We start from the raw sequence: 20,010 nt of genomic DNA on the forward strand, positions 1-20,010 counted from the left end.
AGGTGAATGGATAATTCCCCGTCTGCCTCTGCAGTCTTAGAATTTAATTCTGCCTGAGCCTCCCTCCGAACTTTGCCTCATTACTTTCCCAAATGTCTCAACAAAAGACTTACATTTAGCCGATAACCCACTCTTTCGGAAAAACACAACAAGAAAAAACAAGGCAAGTCACAATGCTTTACCGTGGAGTTTCATCTGTTTGTTGCCGTCTTCAAACGGCTGCAGCTCCATGGGCAGAGTGGGCTCGATGCTGGCCAGCGACACAATGCTCGATTCCCACAGTATGCTCAGAGAGCTGAAGTTGTCAAACTTTCTTCCTTGTTCATCAAAAGCAGCCAAGTCCAAAATGGGATTACGGTAATTTGAAACAGGTACCTAGAAAAAGGAAGTGTTGAATGAATTATGAACAAACAATTAAAATCAGTCAGCCAAAGATACTTCCTTTTATGTTTACAGGAGCCTGAAATGTGTTCATATTATTATTATTATTTGAAGGTTTTCGTAAGATTAAGCATGTACAGCCATGGAAAGAAGTAAATAATCAATGTAATACAAAGACCAGGTTTAAAAAGTAAATGTACGCAGCTAAACACATCAGGTGAGGCTTGTTGACGACATACACACCACTTGTTTGTTCTGCTGCAGCAGCGGGCAGGTCAGGTCCAGCTGTGGGCTGCTGTACACAGGGAGCAGGGTGAGGCGAGACGGGGGGGCGCACACAAACTTCACCACTGCCGGCTCCACAGCGGGATAAGGATTAGTCACACTGGCCTTGTTCCCCACCATTACCTCCAGCACCTGAAGAATGACATAATAACTGAAGCCGATGGCTACATGCTACAGTGCGGTGCCGTTTCTATAACTATTGAGAGCCATTACAGTCATGCAGAAAGGACATAAGGTAGATAATGCAAGGTGGGATTTCAAGAAATTGTATTTATAGTCAGGGTACAAGAAATAAAAAGGGGTGAAATTGAATCATACAATTAATTTCGCTTCATGCATATTAAATAGAGACATTATGAGTTCCCACCTGTTCTCCCAGGGCCCTGCAGGTTGCTCTGACCCAGTGCTGGTTATAGTTGTGAGATGAGGGGCTGGTCAGGGTTAGGCTCACAGTGGTATCGTCCTCAGCTATAAGGTTGCAGAAGAACTTCGAGGGCTCTAAAACCCAAGGCCTGGGCCCGCCCTCGAACAACATGTCTTTAGAAGATCCCAGAGTCACCACGGCGACAGATACAGGGTCAATCGCCTGCCAAACAACAGTCAGTTATTATGCAAACTTACAGCAGGACACTCATAAGAAATGCTTTCACAAATGTCAAACTAATGGAGAACCAACATGTAATAACGTAAGAAGTACGTGTGCAAATTATCATGGAAGGACAATTTTAAAACCAAAGAAAGATCCCTTAATTAAAAAATAAAAGCAGGTTTTTGTGCATCTGCTTGGCTATTCTAGTGTTAAGAGGATCTTAACTTTGCTGGCTGGGAAATGTGAAGCTAAAATCCGCAGCATTTCACAGAAAATAAATTGGGTCACACTTTAGCTGCCAGGGCAAAAGAAATTAAGAAACATCACAAAAACGTCTGCAATATTTTTGAAGAATACCACTCACTTCCATAGTAAAAAATGCATGGCCTGTAGTGCATCAAAGAGCATGTTACTCTTCTGATAACCTTAATATAAGGAGACCACAGCAGTATATCTGTGGCTCAGGAGTGACACAATGCTTAATGATAGGTCATACTGTCAAATGAGTTACTCTACCACATTTAAAGTCATTTTGACTCCTGTGCAGCACTAGAGTCTAGGCCTAGAAAACAAATCAGTGTTACATAATTAAAATTCATAGAGTAACACCCAGGAGGAGAAATCTTTAACACTCGCTGATCATCGCTTTTCTGCCTTGATTATAGGGAGAGACTGTGTGCATGAATGTGTATGAATGTGCACGACTTTCCTTCAAGGACAAAAGCTAATTGCTGAGATGAAAAGAATAAAAAAGCAAATCACAACAAAGACTTCGGGCAGAGATGCCTCATGGCATTCAATGAGAAAAATAGTGAAGTACACTATTAAATAAACAAATAAATACAACCCACAAGAAAAGTAACTCTAGATGCCTTGAGAATATCGATAGTTACGGCTGTAACTACGGTTCTATGATTCCCGGATGACCGCCAGAGGTGGTGCTTTAAGCACTGGATGACTTATACCAACAATGTCATGAAGAATCCAAGCCCTTGCTCACCACTGGAAACAGCGGAGCTCGGCAAAAGGACCACGCCCAAAGAATGGGGAGTGGTCCTCAGTTGACCTGATGACAACTGGAGAATGTGCCAGAAGACGCCCACGACGCCACGGCGCAGATGGTCTCCAGGGGCACCACCCTCAGGGCAGCCCAAGATGTTGAGATGCTCCTTGTAGAGTGGCATCTCAGCCCGATGGCAGGGGGCGGTCACTGGCCCCGTAAGCCTGTGAGATGGTATCGACAACCCAGTGGGGCAGCCACTGGTTAGAGGGCATAACCTCCTTTAGTGCCGCCAGGGCAAAATCAAGAGTTGCTCCTACTGCCGTATACAGGCAGTAGCCTTGATATACGCCCTTTGGGCACCCCCAGGGCACAGCAACTTCGACGTGCCGTACTCCTGAATGTCAAAGCGTGCCAGCTGGGCAGGCTGATTGAAGTGGGTTTGTGGAGGACCCTGGGCAGGAATGCCACATTTGCCCAAAGGGCACCGCCTGAGAGTCCCACCTCGGGCATGTATTGTTTATGGAGAGGACATGCAACTCCCCGACTCGCTTCCCTGAGGCTATGACATTCTTGCCCCCCAGTTGGGGTAGAAAGTGCGTGAGTGCAAGCTGCACAGCCCGAAGCTCTAGCACGTTGACCTGGCGCGCACTCTCCTGGGCAGACCGCTGACCCTGAACGGTCCTGCCCTGCCGCACTGCACCCCACCCTGAGAGACATGCACCTATGGTGATGGTCTCCTGGCGGGATGGGATGGCGCCCATGGGCACGCCCACTAGAAGATAGGCCCTGCCCCTCCAGCGTGACAGAGAGTGGAGGCAATGCTGCGACACCCTGACTTCCCTGTGCCTGTGCCACTTGGCGTCCAAGTGAAGGCTGCAGTGTTCAGCCACATCTGCATGGGGCGCAACGACAGCGGGCCTAAGGGCTCAGCGGCCGAGGCAGCTGCCAGTCTGCCCAAGGGCCGGAGGAACTGAATATAAGGCACCATCTTGCCCGGCCCACGTGGAAGTAGGCATCCCTTAAGTCCACGGTTGAGAACCACTCCACCTGTGCATATGCAGTGGTCAGCATATAGAATGGCAGCACCTTCGGGAATCTGTCGATTCCTCTGAGGTCCAAGATCGGGCGAAATCCGCCGACTTACTTGCTCACGAGAAAGTACGCCGAGTAGAACCCCCTGGGCTACGCAGAGGGTCTTACTGGCTTGATTGCGTCCTTGGACAGAAGGACGGACAACACTTGGGCCAGAGCTAGGGCCCCTGCCGGATCGCTGACGACTGTCAATTAGACCCAGCCGAAGGCTAGGGGCCGGAGCTGCGGTCCGTACCCCTGGGTTAAGGTGAAAACCACCCAAGGGACGGAAGTACAGACCGCCCAGTAACTGAGCTGCTGCTGGGAAAGCAGCCGACGACCGCCCCCGGGATTTCAGGGCCCAGCCCCCCGGCCCCTGGAACCTCTTGGGGGGCACCGGTAAGGCTCTGGGGCACGAGGCCGCCTGGAAGGCGGGCGACCTGGGGCACGAAAGTCATTGGGTCGCGCCGCTAAGTCCTCTGCAGACCACCCCTGTAATCTGGCGGCTGAGTGCGGCTGCTAGAGCGGCCCCTGGGCCTGCTGGGAGTGGGCACAGGTCTGCGAAGACCCGAGAGCTGCTGCCTGGTCTGCCTAGCTTGGGCGGCACGCTCCAGTGCCTCCAGGGCAGCTGACCTAAACAGCTCCCCTGGCTCGACCGGTACGCTACGGAGGACTCTCCTACATGCCTCCGTTAGTGATGACTGGGCCAGCGAAACCTGGCGACGAGTCTGTACCAGCGACAAGGCGTCCTCATACTACAGAGGTGCGTCAACCGAAGGAGGTGCGCCAACTGAAGGAGGGGCGTCAACTGAAGGAGGGGGGGGGGGGGGGGGGGGGGGGGGGGACAGGCGGCCCGCTAGCAGCCCCTACACCGGGCCCAGGCTGAAGGGCCAAGAGGCGACTTCATCATGCCCCTATCGGCAGCTAGACGATCCACTTTAGAGGACAGCCTGTTTCTAGTCCTTCTATTGGGGGGAGCACACATAGCCATCGCTCCCTCAAGTCGCCGGGAACGGCCGAATTGATCTGGAGGAGGATGTGACAAGGAGAGGTGTCTGTTGGCTGCTGCCAGACGTTCCACCTCAGTGATTCTAGCCACTCTGAGCGCCCGAGGCATGCAGCTACAGCTCATGCAGGCGTTTACCGTGAGAACCTCCCTCAGATGCTCACATTTCGTCCCCACTGACCACCAGAGGCGGCCGAGGCAGGAGGGGCAGCGGTCGTGGCCGTCGAGGCAGTTTGGCGTCTACCAGGAGCGGGGGCGAGAACACTACCTTCACTGGTTGAGTTAGAGACGAATGCCAGATGCAGCGTAACCGGGAGCGGGAAAACAGCCTTCACCAGCTACCTGCTTAACAGAAAGACAAGGCAGTTCAGCGCCTACCAGGAGCGGGGACGATAACTGCCTTCACTGGTTGAGTTAGAGACGAATGCCAGATGCAGCGTAACCGGGAGCGGGTGCGGGAACACAGCCTTCACCGACTACCTGCTTAACAGAAAAACGAGGCAGTTTGGCGTCTACCAGGAGCGGGGGCGAGAACACTGCCTTCACTGGTTGAGTTAGAGACGAATGCCAGATGCAGCGTAACCGGGAGCGGGTGCGGGAACACAGCCTTCACCAGCTACCTGCTGAACGGGAAGAGTAGAGCGGTGCTACTACTCACCGAACAGAAAAAGGGATGTAGCTACATCCGCATTACCGGTAGAGGGAGCGGGAGCGAGAGCACTGCCTTCACCTAGCTGGGTAAAATAAAGAAGCTTAACAGTACACGCAAGACGTTAGCCGAGCAGCTGCTGCTAACGATCAAGCGAGATCAAGTCAAATAACACACATGTTTAAGACCAGATAACTAGCTTCTAAAGAAGAGAGAAGCACAGAGCCGTAGTTACAGCAGTAACCATGGCCAGTGCTCACACGGCATATAACCGTAGTTACAGTCGTAACTATGGCCAGAACTTACACAGCATAGAGCCGTAGTTACAGTAGTAACTCTGGCCAGTACTTGCACGGCTTGGAACCGTAGTTACAGTAGTAACTATGGCCAGTACTTACATGGCTTGGAACCGTAGTAACTATGACCAGTACTTACACAGCATAGAGCCGTAGTTACGGTATTGACTATGGCCAGTACTTACACGGCTTGGAACCGTAGTTACAGTAGTAATTATGGCCAATACTTACGGCTTAGAACCTTAGTTACAGTAGTAACTGTGGCCGGTGCCTAAAAGTGTCAGCCAAACGGCTGCCCAATAGATAATATAATATTGGGAGGATGAAATCCTCCTTAATGGCCACACATGCAGAGCACACAGCACACACAGTGAAGATTGTTCTCTGCATATCGTCCTAGTGCTAGGAGTCTCGTACTAGGAGCAGTAAATACAACGATATAGCACTACTGCAACCATACCATGCGTTTACCGGGAGCGGGAGCGAGAGCGAGAGCACTGCCCTCACCGGCTGAGTTAAATAATGAAGCTTAACAGTACATGCAAGGTGTTAGCCAAGCGGCTGCTGCTAACAATCAAGCAACCAAGTCAGAACACAATGTTAAGACCAGATAATTAGCTTCTAAGAAAGAGAACAGCCCGCATATAACCGTAGGCCATGGTTACAGTAGTAACCGCACATGCGGAGCACACAGCACCCGCAGTGAAGATGTTCTCTGCATATCATCCTAGTGCTAGGAGTCTAGTACTAGGAGCAGTAATACAACGATCTAGCGCTACTGCAATCAAACCCTATGTTACCGGGAGCGGGAGCACTGCCCTCACCGGCTGAGTTAATTATTAAGCTTAACAGCAAGGTGTTAGCCAAGCGGCTGCTGCTAACGATCAAGCGACCAAGTCAGAACACAAATGTTAAGACCAGATAATAGCTTCTAAGAAATATAAAGTACTTACCTTACTCTCTGCATCTAAACAAAAAACGGGTTTAAAATATGACACTCTGGGTTTTCCATACTAAATTGAATGAGGGACACAGCCAAAGCCGGGACTCAAATGCTAATGATAGCTCGGGCACAACGCCACAAGCAGAACTTTCAAAAGAGCATAAGGGCAACTTTATGGGAGAGGAAGCGGGAAAACTGTCGTCACCAGAAAGTCTAAGCCAAACAAAAAATAAGACAGCAATCAGGACAACTTGGCTGGGAGAGGGTGCGGGGACACAGCCATCACCAGCAACAAGCTGACACCAACCTGTCTGTCGAGGCTCTGCACAGCGCACAGCCGGCCACAGCTCCTGGAGTACGCGTTAACGACCCGTAGCTCCGACTGTCAGTCACGAAGCTGCACGCGGTCAGCTGCTTGCAGAGCAATCCTTCAGATCAAACGTTCAAACCTGAACGCTGTAGGCTACAAAAATGTAGCCACGGTACCCTCGCGCAGCGAGAAGATGAAAGGAACAGATCCTCTGACGACACCGGCTGATATAGCCGGTGTCACGTGGGTCACAGGTGACTTTGTTGTTATTGGTACTCGAGCTGCGCATGCGCGCGATGGACATATCCAGTGCTTAAAGCACCGCCTCTGGCGGTCAGTAGGGACGAAATAGAACTATTAAGAGGGCAAAATGAAATGACTTTTATGATGAACCCTGGTAGCATAAAGCCTTTGGACTCACTCTGAGAGGAAGATAAGCAGCAATAGTGATCTTGGCGCTGAGATGGACGTTGCCATGGGTGTAGCTCACAGTGAGCACGGTGTACCCGGGGGCCAGGGCCTTGGCCGTCACCCCACTGCAGCGCTCCTGGCCTGGAGCCAGCCTCCCTGGGTTGAACAAGCCAAGAAGAGTAAGAGAGAAAATGCAATATGATGACAAAGAACAAATAACCACAACAGTTCACCCAGGTGTTCTCATTTATCTTCCTTTCTTAAACCGCACTGGAGTACAGAAAGATCCTGCTATTTGTCCCAGCCCACTCCTCTGATTAATAATACAAGATTTCAAAATGAAAAAACGGTGGCTCTTGCTAACAGAGATCTTAAAGAGATAAATGTTTTAATGAAGATTCTGAAAGCCATAAAAAAGTATAAATCCTTCAGAGAGAGTTGGAGAGGATTCAGACCTATACGTTCGCTACCAGTATTATGCATTTGGTTTTATTAAGCTGGGCAACTATTAAGTGTCTACGGATAGTTACATACATTTTTAATATATCTATTCTTACCACTGCAGTTGAGGACTACATTGATTAAAAAGTTCCAGCACTTGCTGCTTGCATGGGAATTTGTATGGATAGTTACAAAATTACAGTAATTATATATTGTATCAGTTATCACTGAAACAACCACAGAGAAAACAAAGGGTGCCCCTCCTACACCACCACTGGACCAAACAAAGCTCTATATCAGTAAGTAGATGACACATTTGAATTAAAATGAAGTCAACGACCTAATTAACCTCCCTGTACAGTATAAGCCTCAAGCACATGCATGTTCAATCCAGTATTGCTAAATAAACAATACACACAAAACATGCCTGCATGCCTCTGGTTTAATTGGCGATTCACTAGCTAAGAGTCAATATCAGTCATAACTTGTATTGATTAACACTAAACAGCACTAAAGAGAGTCATTAATAAGTGATGATTGAGCATCCCTTGGCAGGGACCTTAACCAAATGTTATTCTACCGTGTTCATGAATTAATTCACCCACAATGTGTCCCGGTCAGATGAGCAGGACTCACCGCTTAGTAGTTGGAAGATGCCGTTGTTCTCCTCCTCGACCTGCAGGTCAAAGTGGGAGCAGTCACTCAACATGACGCGCTCCTTCTCCACCTCCTCTAACAGGCCGAAAATCCTGAGAGGGAGGTCCAGGACCGAGCCCACCTTGGCCTCCACGGGGCAGGGGGCGAAGTCCATGGCAACAGGCTCAACAACATACACCTGAGAGGAAACAGGATTATAAAACAATGTAAAGACGCTGTTGGTTTAAATCTGGGCAACAACAACAACAACAACAACAACATGGATTTTAACACAAATGTAAATGGTGTAATGTGCAATTGAATAATTGAGTTTTCTGAAAATTAGACATCGTGGACTATAAAATTGAAAGAAATCTGTAATTAGGATTATGGGCCATAACGTTACTAAATAGCAGTTTGCTGTTTAACAATCTGACAGTTTTCTATGCCAACTTACCTTCATCTGCCCAAAGTGTAGTTGGTTTCGTAGATCATGAGCGTAAACGACACTGACGCCGATGTCACTGACTGTTGTCATCACGCCTTTCACCGTCACTGTGGCCACAGCTGTGTTGGACGAAGACCAGCTGAAATTTCCACTCCCTCCTGTCGCCTGTCACAGGAAAAAGGAGTCATCACATGCCTCTGAATGACACCTCTTTAGTGGTAAAAGCACCCATGAGTGTTATGGTAAAGTGTGAATAAGAGTAAAAGCTAGAAAGCCATACAGAAAGTGTCATATGAGTGACACCTTGTACCATTCATGGACCAGAATTTCATGTATTCTGAAAGAGAATAATTACCTTTATTGTGTACTGATAAGTTCCGACCCTGGGCTGCCATGGAAATGTCAAAATACTGGGACTAAGAACTATGGGGTTATAGATTTCTACATCCTGTTCATTGTGCACTGGGTTGGCGAGTGGGTGGACTCCTCCATTCTGAAAAAAGAACAGAGGCCACATGAAACGATCAGGCTTGCTCTATTGAAGTGAAAGAAAGGAGCAGAAGGGTAATGCAAACAATGATTCTCCTGTTGAAGTACAGACTGAAATGGTAGAAAGTTCACTCACTTCATCCACAACAACTGTAAGAGTAGCATCAATGAGAGTGAGGCCTTCTTTGAGCGCTTTGACACGATTATAGGATCCATTCAGAGAAGACTCCAGGTGTTCAAAGTACTCCAAGGGGAAAGCAGTGATAATGCGGACATTCTGCAAAAATCAAAACACACAGATTGTTTAACTACTGCATTTGTATGACTCTAGAGGACTCTATAGATCAATCAATCAATCAACAACTTTATTAATCCCGCAAGGGGCAATTGGTTATGAGCAGCAGCTTATGTCATGTACACAGGCAGGAACATACAGGAAGAAAACACACAGATACACCCGGGAGCACAGATGTGGATCATTCCAATTTACACTATAAATAGTTCATAGCATCACAATAATAAATAAATAAATAAATAATCAAGTTAAAAGCCTTTTAAGAATTTAAAAGTTTGAGTGCAGAAGGGATGAATGATTTTGAAAAGCGATTAGTCTTTAGAGCAGGTAGAGCATATCTTCGCCCTGATGGCAACAGACGAAATTCATGTGAAAGAACATGACCTGGAGAGGCCAGAATGCTCTCTGCTTTCCGCAGAATCTGTTGGTTCAGAAGGAGATTAAGGGCCCTTCCCACTTTGGTTAAATGGATTCCTTGCGTCCCTCACTTGCGTTGTTTCCCTGCGACTAGTCCCTCCCACCAGGCAAGCATGGAGAGACGCAAGGAAACCACGAGAAGCAGGGAAACCACGAGAAGCAGGGAAATGAGTTTTAAGAGCAATGGGACGTCCTTTCCTCCGGAGCGTCACGTGAAGCGACATCCGTTTGTGATGACGCTGCACAGCTGATCGTCTGACAGCAGCTCTGTCCCCGTTATTTCCACACACCCCCGCCTCTGTTAGTACACATGTACTGACACAAACATTTGTATCATCTGTTGTAGACCCAAATAAATAAAATCAAATAAGAACTCATTCTCAAAAAAGATAAACGCCATTCTTAAAATGTATAGGCTAAACGAAAAAAGCGATCATGAAAATGTTTCCAATAAATGAAGAAAATGATTTTTGACCACTTTGTTGTTCAGATATATCACATATTTGTAACTAAACTCCCAGCGGAGTGAAGAAAATACATGCTCTCATGTCAAGAAGCATCAGATCAGTGCATGCACTGCATCGTCCAATCAGTGAGCGATACACAGTAAGGGGGCGGGGCGAGTGTCTGAGGATTTAATCGAAGGATGGTCTGGTGGTTCCTCGGTTATAGCTCCTCCATTATCGCTCCTCGCTCCTCGGGCAAAAATAAGGCCATTGGGACGCTACTCAAAATGGCGCAGACAAATCAACTTCCGGTGAGACCGAGACCGAGGAGCGAGGAAATGAAAAATAAGAGAAGTGAGAAGGGCCTCTCTGTTTCACGCTGATGATCTTAGAGCAGGTTTTAACAATGCTGTTCAGGCTGTTCCTGTCTTTCAGTCAGGGGTGTCAAACTCAAGGCCCGGCGGCCAAATCCGGCCCTCAACTTCATTTTATGTGGCCCCGCAAGAGCTTGCATGTGGCAAGATAGAATATAATATGTTAATTATTATGTAATTATGTGTATCACGGCAGTAATATTCTAAACAAAGTGCCGCGAGCGATTAAACAAGAGATATACGGATATGGACTATTTAATGTTTGCTTTGGAAATAAAAGGTCAAACGCATACTGGTGGAAAGAATGAGTTTTTGCACGTCCACAATGTGGACATTCACAGACAGAAAGAAAAAAAACATTGAAACAATTTAACAGTGGTTTTACTGAAGCATACTTACATCAGAGAGGTAGATCTTATAGCCAGATTTATCAAAGACTTCGATGACGATATCATATACTCTGCCTGTTTCCAGAACCCAGCTGTCTCCTGGCTGAATTTTAAACCCTGAGCAGATCAAACAGAGAAATAAAGATCAGCAACATCTTTCAAAACAATTTTACTTTGAAATCATTCTTAAACTGTTCATGTTTTTAAACAGTAAGAGAGAGAAACAGACCTAGGTATCCTGGTTCAACCACATACAGAGTGCTGTTGGGTAGGCGAGACACTCCTTGCATTCGAAGGCCTGAGGATAGCTATTAAGGAAATGTCACTCATAGACAATATGCACACATATGCATTATCCTACTCCAATTAGTACTACTCCACTGGTAACAGATAAACAAGTTTCATTGTTAAAACACCTTTATCGCTGCATGTAAGACAAGTTCCCAGTTTACTAGCAGAAGATGTCAAAGCAAAAATCATGACATTAAAGCATCATAATAACGGCTACAGAGAGCAGGAAGGATACTTTTGTGATCCAGCACCACGTTGATGTGTCCAAGTTGAATTGCTGTAACTGTGGAAGTGCTTTGATCCAGACTGGCCACAGAGACGTCTGAGTTTCCATTAGTGCCGATCACACTGTTCTGGACGTGCAGTTCATACTGATCACAGGGCATGGAGAGCTCTGGAGGAACACAAACACACATTAGTTTAAAAGCTGGCTCCTCTGTACGAGAAACTGAAAAAAAGGGACTAGCTTCTTCACTCATTTGGTGACAGGGAGTGAAATCAATGACTCAACTCCATTTTTGTGTCATCAGGGTATATGCAGGAATCCTGAAGTCAAATGTAATATTACATTGCATTTAGCTGACGCTTTTATCCAAAGCGACTTACAATAAGTACATTCGACCAGGAAGACACAACCTTGAAGAAAACAGAATCATATAAGTACATCAGGTTTCATAGAGCCAAACATTTCAAGTGCTACTCAACTGGCTTTAGATAAGCCAGTCCTTTATTAGTATAAAAGTGCTTTGTTAATAGTTCTAACGCTCGAAGTGGAGTCGAAAGAGATGAGTTTTCAGTTTGCGCCGGAAAATGTGCAAGCTATCTGCTGTCCTGATGTCCATGGGGAGCTCATTCCACCATCTTGGAGCCAGGATAGCAAATCCACGTGTTTTTGCTGATGGGAACTTGGGTCCCCCTCGCAGCGAGGGCGCAGCGAGTCGTTTGGCTGATGCAGAGCGTAGTGCACGCGCTGGGGTGTACGGTTTAACCATGTCCTGGATGTACGAAGGGCCAGATCCATTCGCAGCATGGTAAGCAAGTACCAGTGTCTTGAAGAGGATTCTAGCAGTTACCGGAAGCCAGTGAAGGGAGCGGAGGAGCGGAGTGGTGTGGGAAAATTTAGGAAGGTTGAAGACCAGACGAGCCGCTGCATTCTGGATGAGCTGCAGAGGTCGGATGGCACATGCAGGTAGACCAGCCAGGAGGGAGTTGCAGTAGTCTAGGCGTGAGATGACGAGAGCCTGGACCAGAACCTGCGTCGCTTTCTGTGTCAGCTGGGGACGTATCTTCCTGATGTTGTAAAGCGTGTATCTGCAGCAACGGGTTGTAGCAGTGATGTTTGCAGTGAAGGACAGGTTGTTATCTAGGGTCACACCCAGATTCCTTGCAGTCTGAGTCCTTTTAAGACCTTTTTTAAGACCCTTTCCATACATTTTAAGACCTCATCGCAACTTCGAGTTCTAACCGGTTACATTGGCGACACACTTTACCTCACATTTACTATATTGATTGTAAGATAGCACAACTAAACAGAGTGCAGACAGACTACTGAAGCCTCCTCTCCACATGAACTTCAACCTCTCTATGAAGGTCAGGTTTAATGCAGTATGCTGCTTCTGTACTCTGTGCTCTTTCATTCCAGTCAAACTCCTCAGAAACCATTAGAAACCAGTATTTGACCAATAAACAAAACAATTGACAAAACTTTGAACTATGAAATATATTAAACTTTGGTGAGCTTCAGCGGGGTAATGCCATATAGGAGCTCCCTCACAAATACCCAGGGGTTAAATTGGGCTGGGGCTGTCCGGGGCCAAGCCCGGCACATAGGACGATGCTCTGACGTCATCACCCTCACACATTTGTCATACGTTTACAAAAAACGATATATATGTTAAGACTTTTCTCATTCTTAATATAGACTATATTTAGGGTCGATATGTGATACCTTACTTTAAAATAGCGTCCGGTCGCATTCTGTGACCGGATATAGTTTGGCTTAGACCCCGGCCCCACGAGGACGCATACAGTAAAACGCATACGCAAACGCAAAAAAGTCTTCCGTTCACACGCATTCGATTCATTAACGTGTCCGTTCACACTAGACCGCTGGAAATGCTGGAAACGCTGTAGTACATATGCCAGGCCTGTAAGTGGCGCTGCTGCCGCCACAAAATACACCAAAAGCAGCGAAGAAGACCCCGGAGCATGGTTGTCATGGTTGCTCTTCTGTTTATTCTCCGCAGTGGACGGCGTGTTCTCCTGCTGTATATCTCTCAGGTAGTCCACCAGCAGATAAACCCCCCCCCCCCCACAGAGCGGAGCAAGGCAACGAAACTTAAAATAAGAAGCAGCATTTTATGGCACGCTATGCATGGGGCCACCTTGAGGGGGTTTCCCGACATGTTGTTGGGAAGGGTGTTTCATGTTGTCGTTGCTGTGGACCTTCTTAATACCTTGGAAAATGCCGTTTAATACTTTTTAATAGCCTTAATTTTTGCTAAATTGATTTATCAAGTTTTAATACTTTTTAAGACCCCGCGGACCCCCTGGTAAACAGAATCAGAACAGTAGGTTAAGTTATAGTAAAATATGGATTTGACTCATCACTGAACAGACCTGTCATCGTGCCCTGTCTTATCTTCAGGACTTTGTATCGGATGGAAGTTCCCGCCAGTAGGTAGACATCGTGTGCAGGGCTCAGCAGGATGTTCTCTAGAATCAGCAGCTTCACCTCCGCAGCGCCCACATCCTGTGGCAGTTACCATAGTTACAGTAAAACACAACATTAGCTAACAAACTGGCTACAGTGGTCAAATTAATCATATACATCTGTTGGTTAAGTTTTGAATATTTTATTACTGAAATGAACTTCTTTGTTGGGCAACAGCTTCATGATTTGATAACTCAGGTAGAGGCATAGCATGATAACAAGAAATGTGGGCGACAATTATTTAACAAAACAGAAAACCAGCTTAACTGTCACTACTGCTGTGTCGTCATATACAGAGGCAGGGAGGGTCTCGTTACTAGAGTGCAATCTTTTGCTATTTTTAGACGTGTGCATCTTAGGAGATAAGCCATCACACAAAAGGCAGAACTAACTAGAATTGTTTGTACTTTTCTTAGACCGTCTATAACTGCCAAGACATATATCCTTTGTACCTCTTAACAGCTTACCTTGTACAATGGCTCTTGTATTTTGGCCTTTAGTTTAGCATGTCCCGTTTTCAATCCTGACACCAAAATAATATCGCCCTGTTTCCCGACACGCTCCATTTCAGATATGTAAGCAGGGGGAGTGTAGGTGGACTCTGAGAATTTAAGTACCCTTGAGAAGAGAAAAGAGACATATTAGAAAACTCAGTTTGGTCATTTGCATGTGACCTCAAGAAATATTCAATTTCAGAAGAAGAGGAACCAAGAAGTAAAACATGAACTTGACACTACTTTGATTAAACAACAGGGTCACTATATTGTAGGTTTTATGGTTAGGTTAGAATGTCAATGTAGGTTGATAACGCTGAAAACAGTCTGTTCAGTAAAGAGAGAGTGCTGTATTAACACAGGAAAGCCTACCGTAATGAATTGTAAGAGTCAGAGATTCCATTCACATCTACATCCTTCACTAAGGACCAGTCAAAAACTAGACCTGCAAGGGTGCTGAAGGTGTTTCCTGCAACACAAACAAGACAAGAATAAGACATTTTAAGAATGTTCTTATCTAAATACATTGGTATTTGCAATTTAGTAAGAAGCAGAGGATGTCTACACAGACGTTTCAACTTGTGTTATAAGCCTGAGGTCACATTATGCTAAAATGTATAATGTCTACTGAGCACAAATGTCTAAAGGCTCCTGGCAGTCGAATTAACCAAAATCAAACCAATAGGCATTTCATTAAGGGAAACTTGCTGTGCTTTTGCAACTACTTCATCTGAGGAATATAAAATGCACTCTTAAGCCAAAGCAAACAAAAACAAAGCACCAGGCCCTGGAGATATCATCAGAAAGAATCAGGCTATAGCTACAGCTCATTGAATTAAGTGTGTCTGGCTTAAATGAAACCGGTCGAACAGAACAAACGCAGCCACCTCACAGTAGCAGCCTGAGGGGAAAGAAAATGCTGCCTACAGCTCACTCGTCACTCTGACAGGTCTTTTGTGCAGCAAATAAACAATGTGCTGTGGACTTAAGGATAGGATAATTGAATAACATAACATTGCTGTAAAACATTTTGTAAGTCTTCAGGTGATATTATTTAAATCATCCCTATTACGTCATCCTGTGGTGAGCCAGCATATGTCACCTTCAGAGTCCAGTGCATGAATTTTGAGTGCCAGTGGTGAGTCCTCGAGATGAAGCTCTCTGGTGGTCGACACTATCTGGATCTCACTGATGATGTCCACAATGGCATCACAACGCAGCACCTGTCCTGTAACTGCATGGTTGAGGGGACAAAACATCATATACACAGTTAATATGGAACAGGACAATAATATTGCACTTTCACCAAACCAAGAGGAGCCCAGAATTAAATGGCTAAGTGTGTTATTTGAACAGTCATTTTAAAATAGCAGTAGTAATTCTTCTAGAGCAGGGGTCACCAACCTTTTTCAGGATGAGAGCTACTATCAAAAAAATAAAACAAGCCAGGGGCTACTTTTGCTCCTCTTTTTTTTGTTTTTTGCAGTGTATATATTTAGCACATTTTAACATTATTATATGCTGACCTTTAACCTTTGTGTGCCGTTTGGGTCTGTGGGACCCGTTTCAGTGTTTACTAAAAGACAATGTAAGCTATTTAATTATTTGAACCTGCTTTATTTGGGGGGTGGACCTCACATCCTCTAGGGGGGTCCGGGGGCATGCTCCCCCGGGAAGATATTTTTTTAAATGTTGAAGTTAAAGCATCAATCTGGTGCACTTTGAGCCCAAAATGAATTTCTGGATACAGCTCTCAACACTCATATGAAAGGGAGCTGTATACTTTTCAATAATCCAAACATCTTTAGAATATGATCACAACCAATAACAAATAATTTAAACTTGTTTATTCTTATCTTACCTAGTTAGCATTCTTTCTTTCTATTTATGCATATTTTACTAATCACTCTCCTTTTAAACTGTTTTTTTTACTGTCCTATAGTACACATTGGAATGATTTCTTACTTTATCTATATTAAATAGATAAAGGTGTGCTCTCCCTAGCTCTCTCGCTCGCGCTCTCTCTGTGTCTCGTTCGCTCACAGAGGCTATGTGCTCCTCCGTGGCGATGACGGATAGCGTAAAGTGGGGGGGACACAAACGGGATTTCGAAAAATGGGGGGGGGACATGTCCCCCCTGTCCCCAGTGGAAATTACGCCATGCGTGTGTGTGCGTCAAGTGCAATAAATATATATGCAAGTTGCAACACACACACAGTAAAACTCTGCCCTCATGTGTGGTATAGGCTGGCATGACTAGGCTGTTCAATGGGGCTGATGTGTTGTGTAGATTCTGCCAGAAGGAAAATCACAGTCAAACTCCTTATGAAGTGGTGAGCTGCCACATTGCTTTTCTTCCCGACTGCAACGCTGGACCCGCAAATCAAGCAAGAACGTGATTGGTCGATATTCATTGTGGGGGTGGGGGGAGGAGGGATGATAGATAGATATAGAGTTGTAGTAAGTAGATAGAGTTCGCTATGATTGAGGTTTTGTTTATGCATAGGGTCGATTCTTTTTAATTACATTTCCTTTTTTGCGTTGTGTATTTTTTACAATTTGGATTTGCTTGGCGAGCTATTTTTAGAACATGCCCCGCGGGCGACTCACGTTGCCCCTGCGGGCGACTCACGTTGCCCCTGCGGGCGACTCACGTTGCCCCTGCGGGCGACTCACGTTGCCCCTGCGGGTGACTAAGTGTATGGAAATAGCAATGGAGGCTGATAGCAACAAAGCATGCTGCACTCTACAGGTATCAATCATGTCAAATGTTGTGGCTTTTAAAAAGGGCTGCTAAGTGGGCTGTTGCATTAGTGACTATATCAGGTAATGTTTGGGAAAACTTAAAAAAGGTGAAGCGAGTTGGCCACATTATTCAGCAATTGGAGTCCGAACAGTAAGTCTGACTTTGTTTGGTTTGTTTAAAAAATACTTTTTAAGATGTATGCAGTGCAGCCAATTTGTCTGATTTTCCTGATTTAAAAACAAATGTTAACAGCTGCAAGTTATCAATGACTGTCCACCAGTGCAACATCATGCAACAGATGTCATGAAGTATTACACAATAGCAAAGACAGAATAAGGGGGAAAAAAGTGTTTTGCAACAGAGTAATAACCATTATATTATGAAAGAAAAAGGACATATTTCATCATACACTATTTTGCTAACGTTGCACCCTGAATACTAGACTCATAACATGTTCCGTGGCTTAACCTACTACTAGCTTTTAGTAACCATTTTAATAACGTTTATTACACGGTTTAGTTGTATACTCGATTCTGATTGGTCAATTTAGAACATGTGACACGTTGTTAATACAGTAGAACAGACCGCTGTCAAGGACTATAATGACCGTTGCTAAGGAGGATCAAGAAAAAGAAAGAAAAATAGGTTATAAGACGGAGCACTGGACGTCAGATAAATGAACAGAAGAAGGCAGACAGGAAGTAAATAGCTTTGCATATTATTTTTTGGAATATTATAGCAACCATGTATTTACCAACATCCTCAGCCAGTATGATGCTGGTCAGTCTGGAGTGCTGGGTGGAGAGAGCCTGGAGGACAGCCTTCCTGGAGCAGCCTCTCCCAATCTCCTCATCCACAGCCTGGATGGAGGCCACCTCTGGTCTGGTGGAAGACCTGGAAGAATAGGACCATAAACCAATAAGGTTATGTACATAGGTGGAGAAGCCATGTAGTTCTTTATTTCTCACAACAATGTTGCACTTGATGATCATCATCATAAAATGGGAAATACATTTTCATCATTGGGGAGGAGTTCCATATTTATTTACTGTAAACCTGGATGGCTTAAATATGCAAACAGAAGAAAAACTCAGAGGAAATCATGTTATGTACATAGGTGGAGAAGCCATATAGTTATGTATTTCTCACAGTAACAATGTTGCACTTGATGATCATTATAAGGTAGGAAATACATTTTCATAATGGGGAGGAGTTCCATCTTTACTGTAAACCTGGATGGCTTAAATATGCAAACAGAAGAAAAGCTAAAAGAGGAAATCAGAAATTGATATTCAAGCAGTTTAGCTCTTTTAAGGCCCACACACACTGCGAGGAAGTGACTACAGTGTATACAGGATAGCTAACCATGTGGCCTCACGTGCCCCGTGCAATCTGACACTCCTTCACAAAGCATGCCCTCAGATCCCCTACTACTTCACTCTACTCACCATCTGTAGCAACCTTCAGTAGTTTCCAACGTGAAGTTGATTCTTGTGCTTCTGGCAAACGGTAGCAACACTTTGGGAATGTTTAATTTTGAAGAACCGTTAACTAGGATAACGGTTATTAATAATAACAAAACCGACACGGGTAGTCTTAACGAAATCATTTCCGTTACATTCCAAGATTTATTGGCAGGGATCCCAACGGTCGAATGAATGAACACCACGTTTGTGTACTAGCTAAACTTCCTCCGTCACAGTAATGTAGCTAGTGGTGCAGTGGTTTTAAAGTTGTGGCTCTGGGACGGAGGTTTAGAAGAGCTAACATCGCTACTGAAGCTATTTCAAACACACGCCGTCTTCCGGTTCAGTTTCAGTTTGTGTCAGATTTAACAGAAAGCACATGAATATGATCACAGTTACCAGTCCTCTAGTTCAGGATCCTCGCTCTGTTTATCATTGAAGACAGCCTGAAATACGCAGCGACCAGTTTCAAATCCCAGTGTTAAATTAACGTTTACACTATTTTACAATAGCTTAAAATACTCATACAAATACGCGCCATTAGCAATAATTGGACTTTCAGTGTGTGCATGCCGGGAGTACTGGGTCGACGTCATCGACAATGTGAGCAACATGGAGGATGACGCTCTTTCTTAAAGGTACAGTGTATGTTTTTATTTTCTGAATTGAGTGAATACAAAATAAATAAATTGGAAAAAACTCATGTTGCAAGACATGATTACTAAATAGTCTAGAATAGTTCTTGAAAAGGCGCACTTTGTTAACAGCTTGTTGTTTTTGTGGTATCTTATTCAATAAGCAATACTAAACTACAAAAGTTAACATTAAACATGCAAGGCTTTTGCATTATTAGTGAAACTGCCCCATGGCCGCCCTGTCAGAGATGTGGATTATAGAATTATACATTATTTAAATAATGTTGTGTGGTAGTTTACATAAAGATGGCACAACATGATGGTGGTTTTCATCCCCACATGCTTTCAATAAGCATAGTATGCCCATTTGGCATAATCCGTTCCAGGGATGTAGTGGGGAACAAGTAAATTGACTCCAATTCAGGTTCAAGGCCATTTAGATACCACATCATATAGGCACACATATACAATTCAAATCCAACCCAAAAGCCCTTAATTGATTCAGAGGTGTGTGTAGATTTACGGCTCTTGTAGGGGTGCTGTGTCATATACAATTACTTGTTTCTAATATAATGTCCCTCTTATACTATAATTAGTGGTAGACAGAATTTTAAACAACAAAAGCAATCAAATACAACACCATCAAAAACATCCATCGAAATGACCTTTAGGTTAAACACTTCACTTACACGGTGTAAAAAAGATAGGATTCATTGCTTACATTTGCTCGAGTTATAACTTAAAGGTTCAGTCAATCCTTGACACTCAGCCAATAGATCTACCTGT

General features: G+C 44.9%; 1 protein-coding gene across 1 annotated transcript in view; it reads right to left on the reverse strand.

The window, feature by feature from the left end:
* Positions 1-19,178, reverse strand: part of nup210 (nucleoporin 210) — a 37,339-nt gene extending 18,161 nt beyond the window's left edge. The window contains 17 exon segments of the mRNA XM_034211037.1: positions 183-375; positions 625-798; positions 1,034-1,252; positions 6,955-7,100; positions 8,022-8,220; positions 8,479-8,634; positions 8,825-8,962; positions 9,095-9,235; positions 10,890-10,996; positions 11,109-11,177; positions 11,406-11,564; positions 13,790-13,922; positions 14,351-14,501; positions 14,750-14,846; positions 15,480-15,611; positions 17,878-18,017; positions 18,572-19,178. Of these exon segments, the coding sequence (XP_034066928.1) occupies positions 183-375; positions 625-798; positions 1,034-1,252; positions 6,955-7,100; positions 8,022-8,220; positions 8,479-8,634; positions 8,825-8,962; positions 9,095-9,235; positions 10,890-10,996; positions 11,109-11,177; positions 11,406-11,564; positions 13,790-13,922; positions 14,351-14,501; positions 14,750-14,846; positions 15,480-15,611; positions 17,878-18,017; positions 18,572-18,732 (2,515 nt within the window). The 5' untranslated portion in view covers positions 18,733-19,178.
* Positions 19,179-20,010: the final 832 nt, after the last annotated feature.

Source organism: Gymnodraco acuticeps, unplaced genomic scaffold, assembly GCF_902827175.1.
Source record: "Gymnodraco acuticeps unplaced genomic scaffold, fGymAcu1.1, whole genome shotgun sequence".
In the NCBI taxonomy this organism is placed as follows: domain Eukaryota; kingdom Metazoa; phylum Chordata; class Actinopteri; order Perciformes; family Bathydraconidae; genus Gymnodraco; species Gymnodraco acuticeps.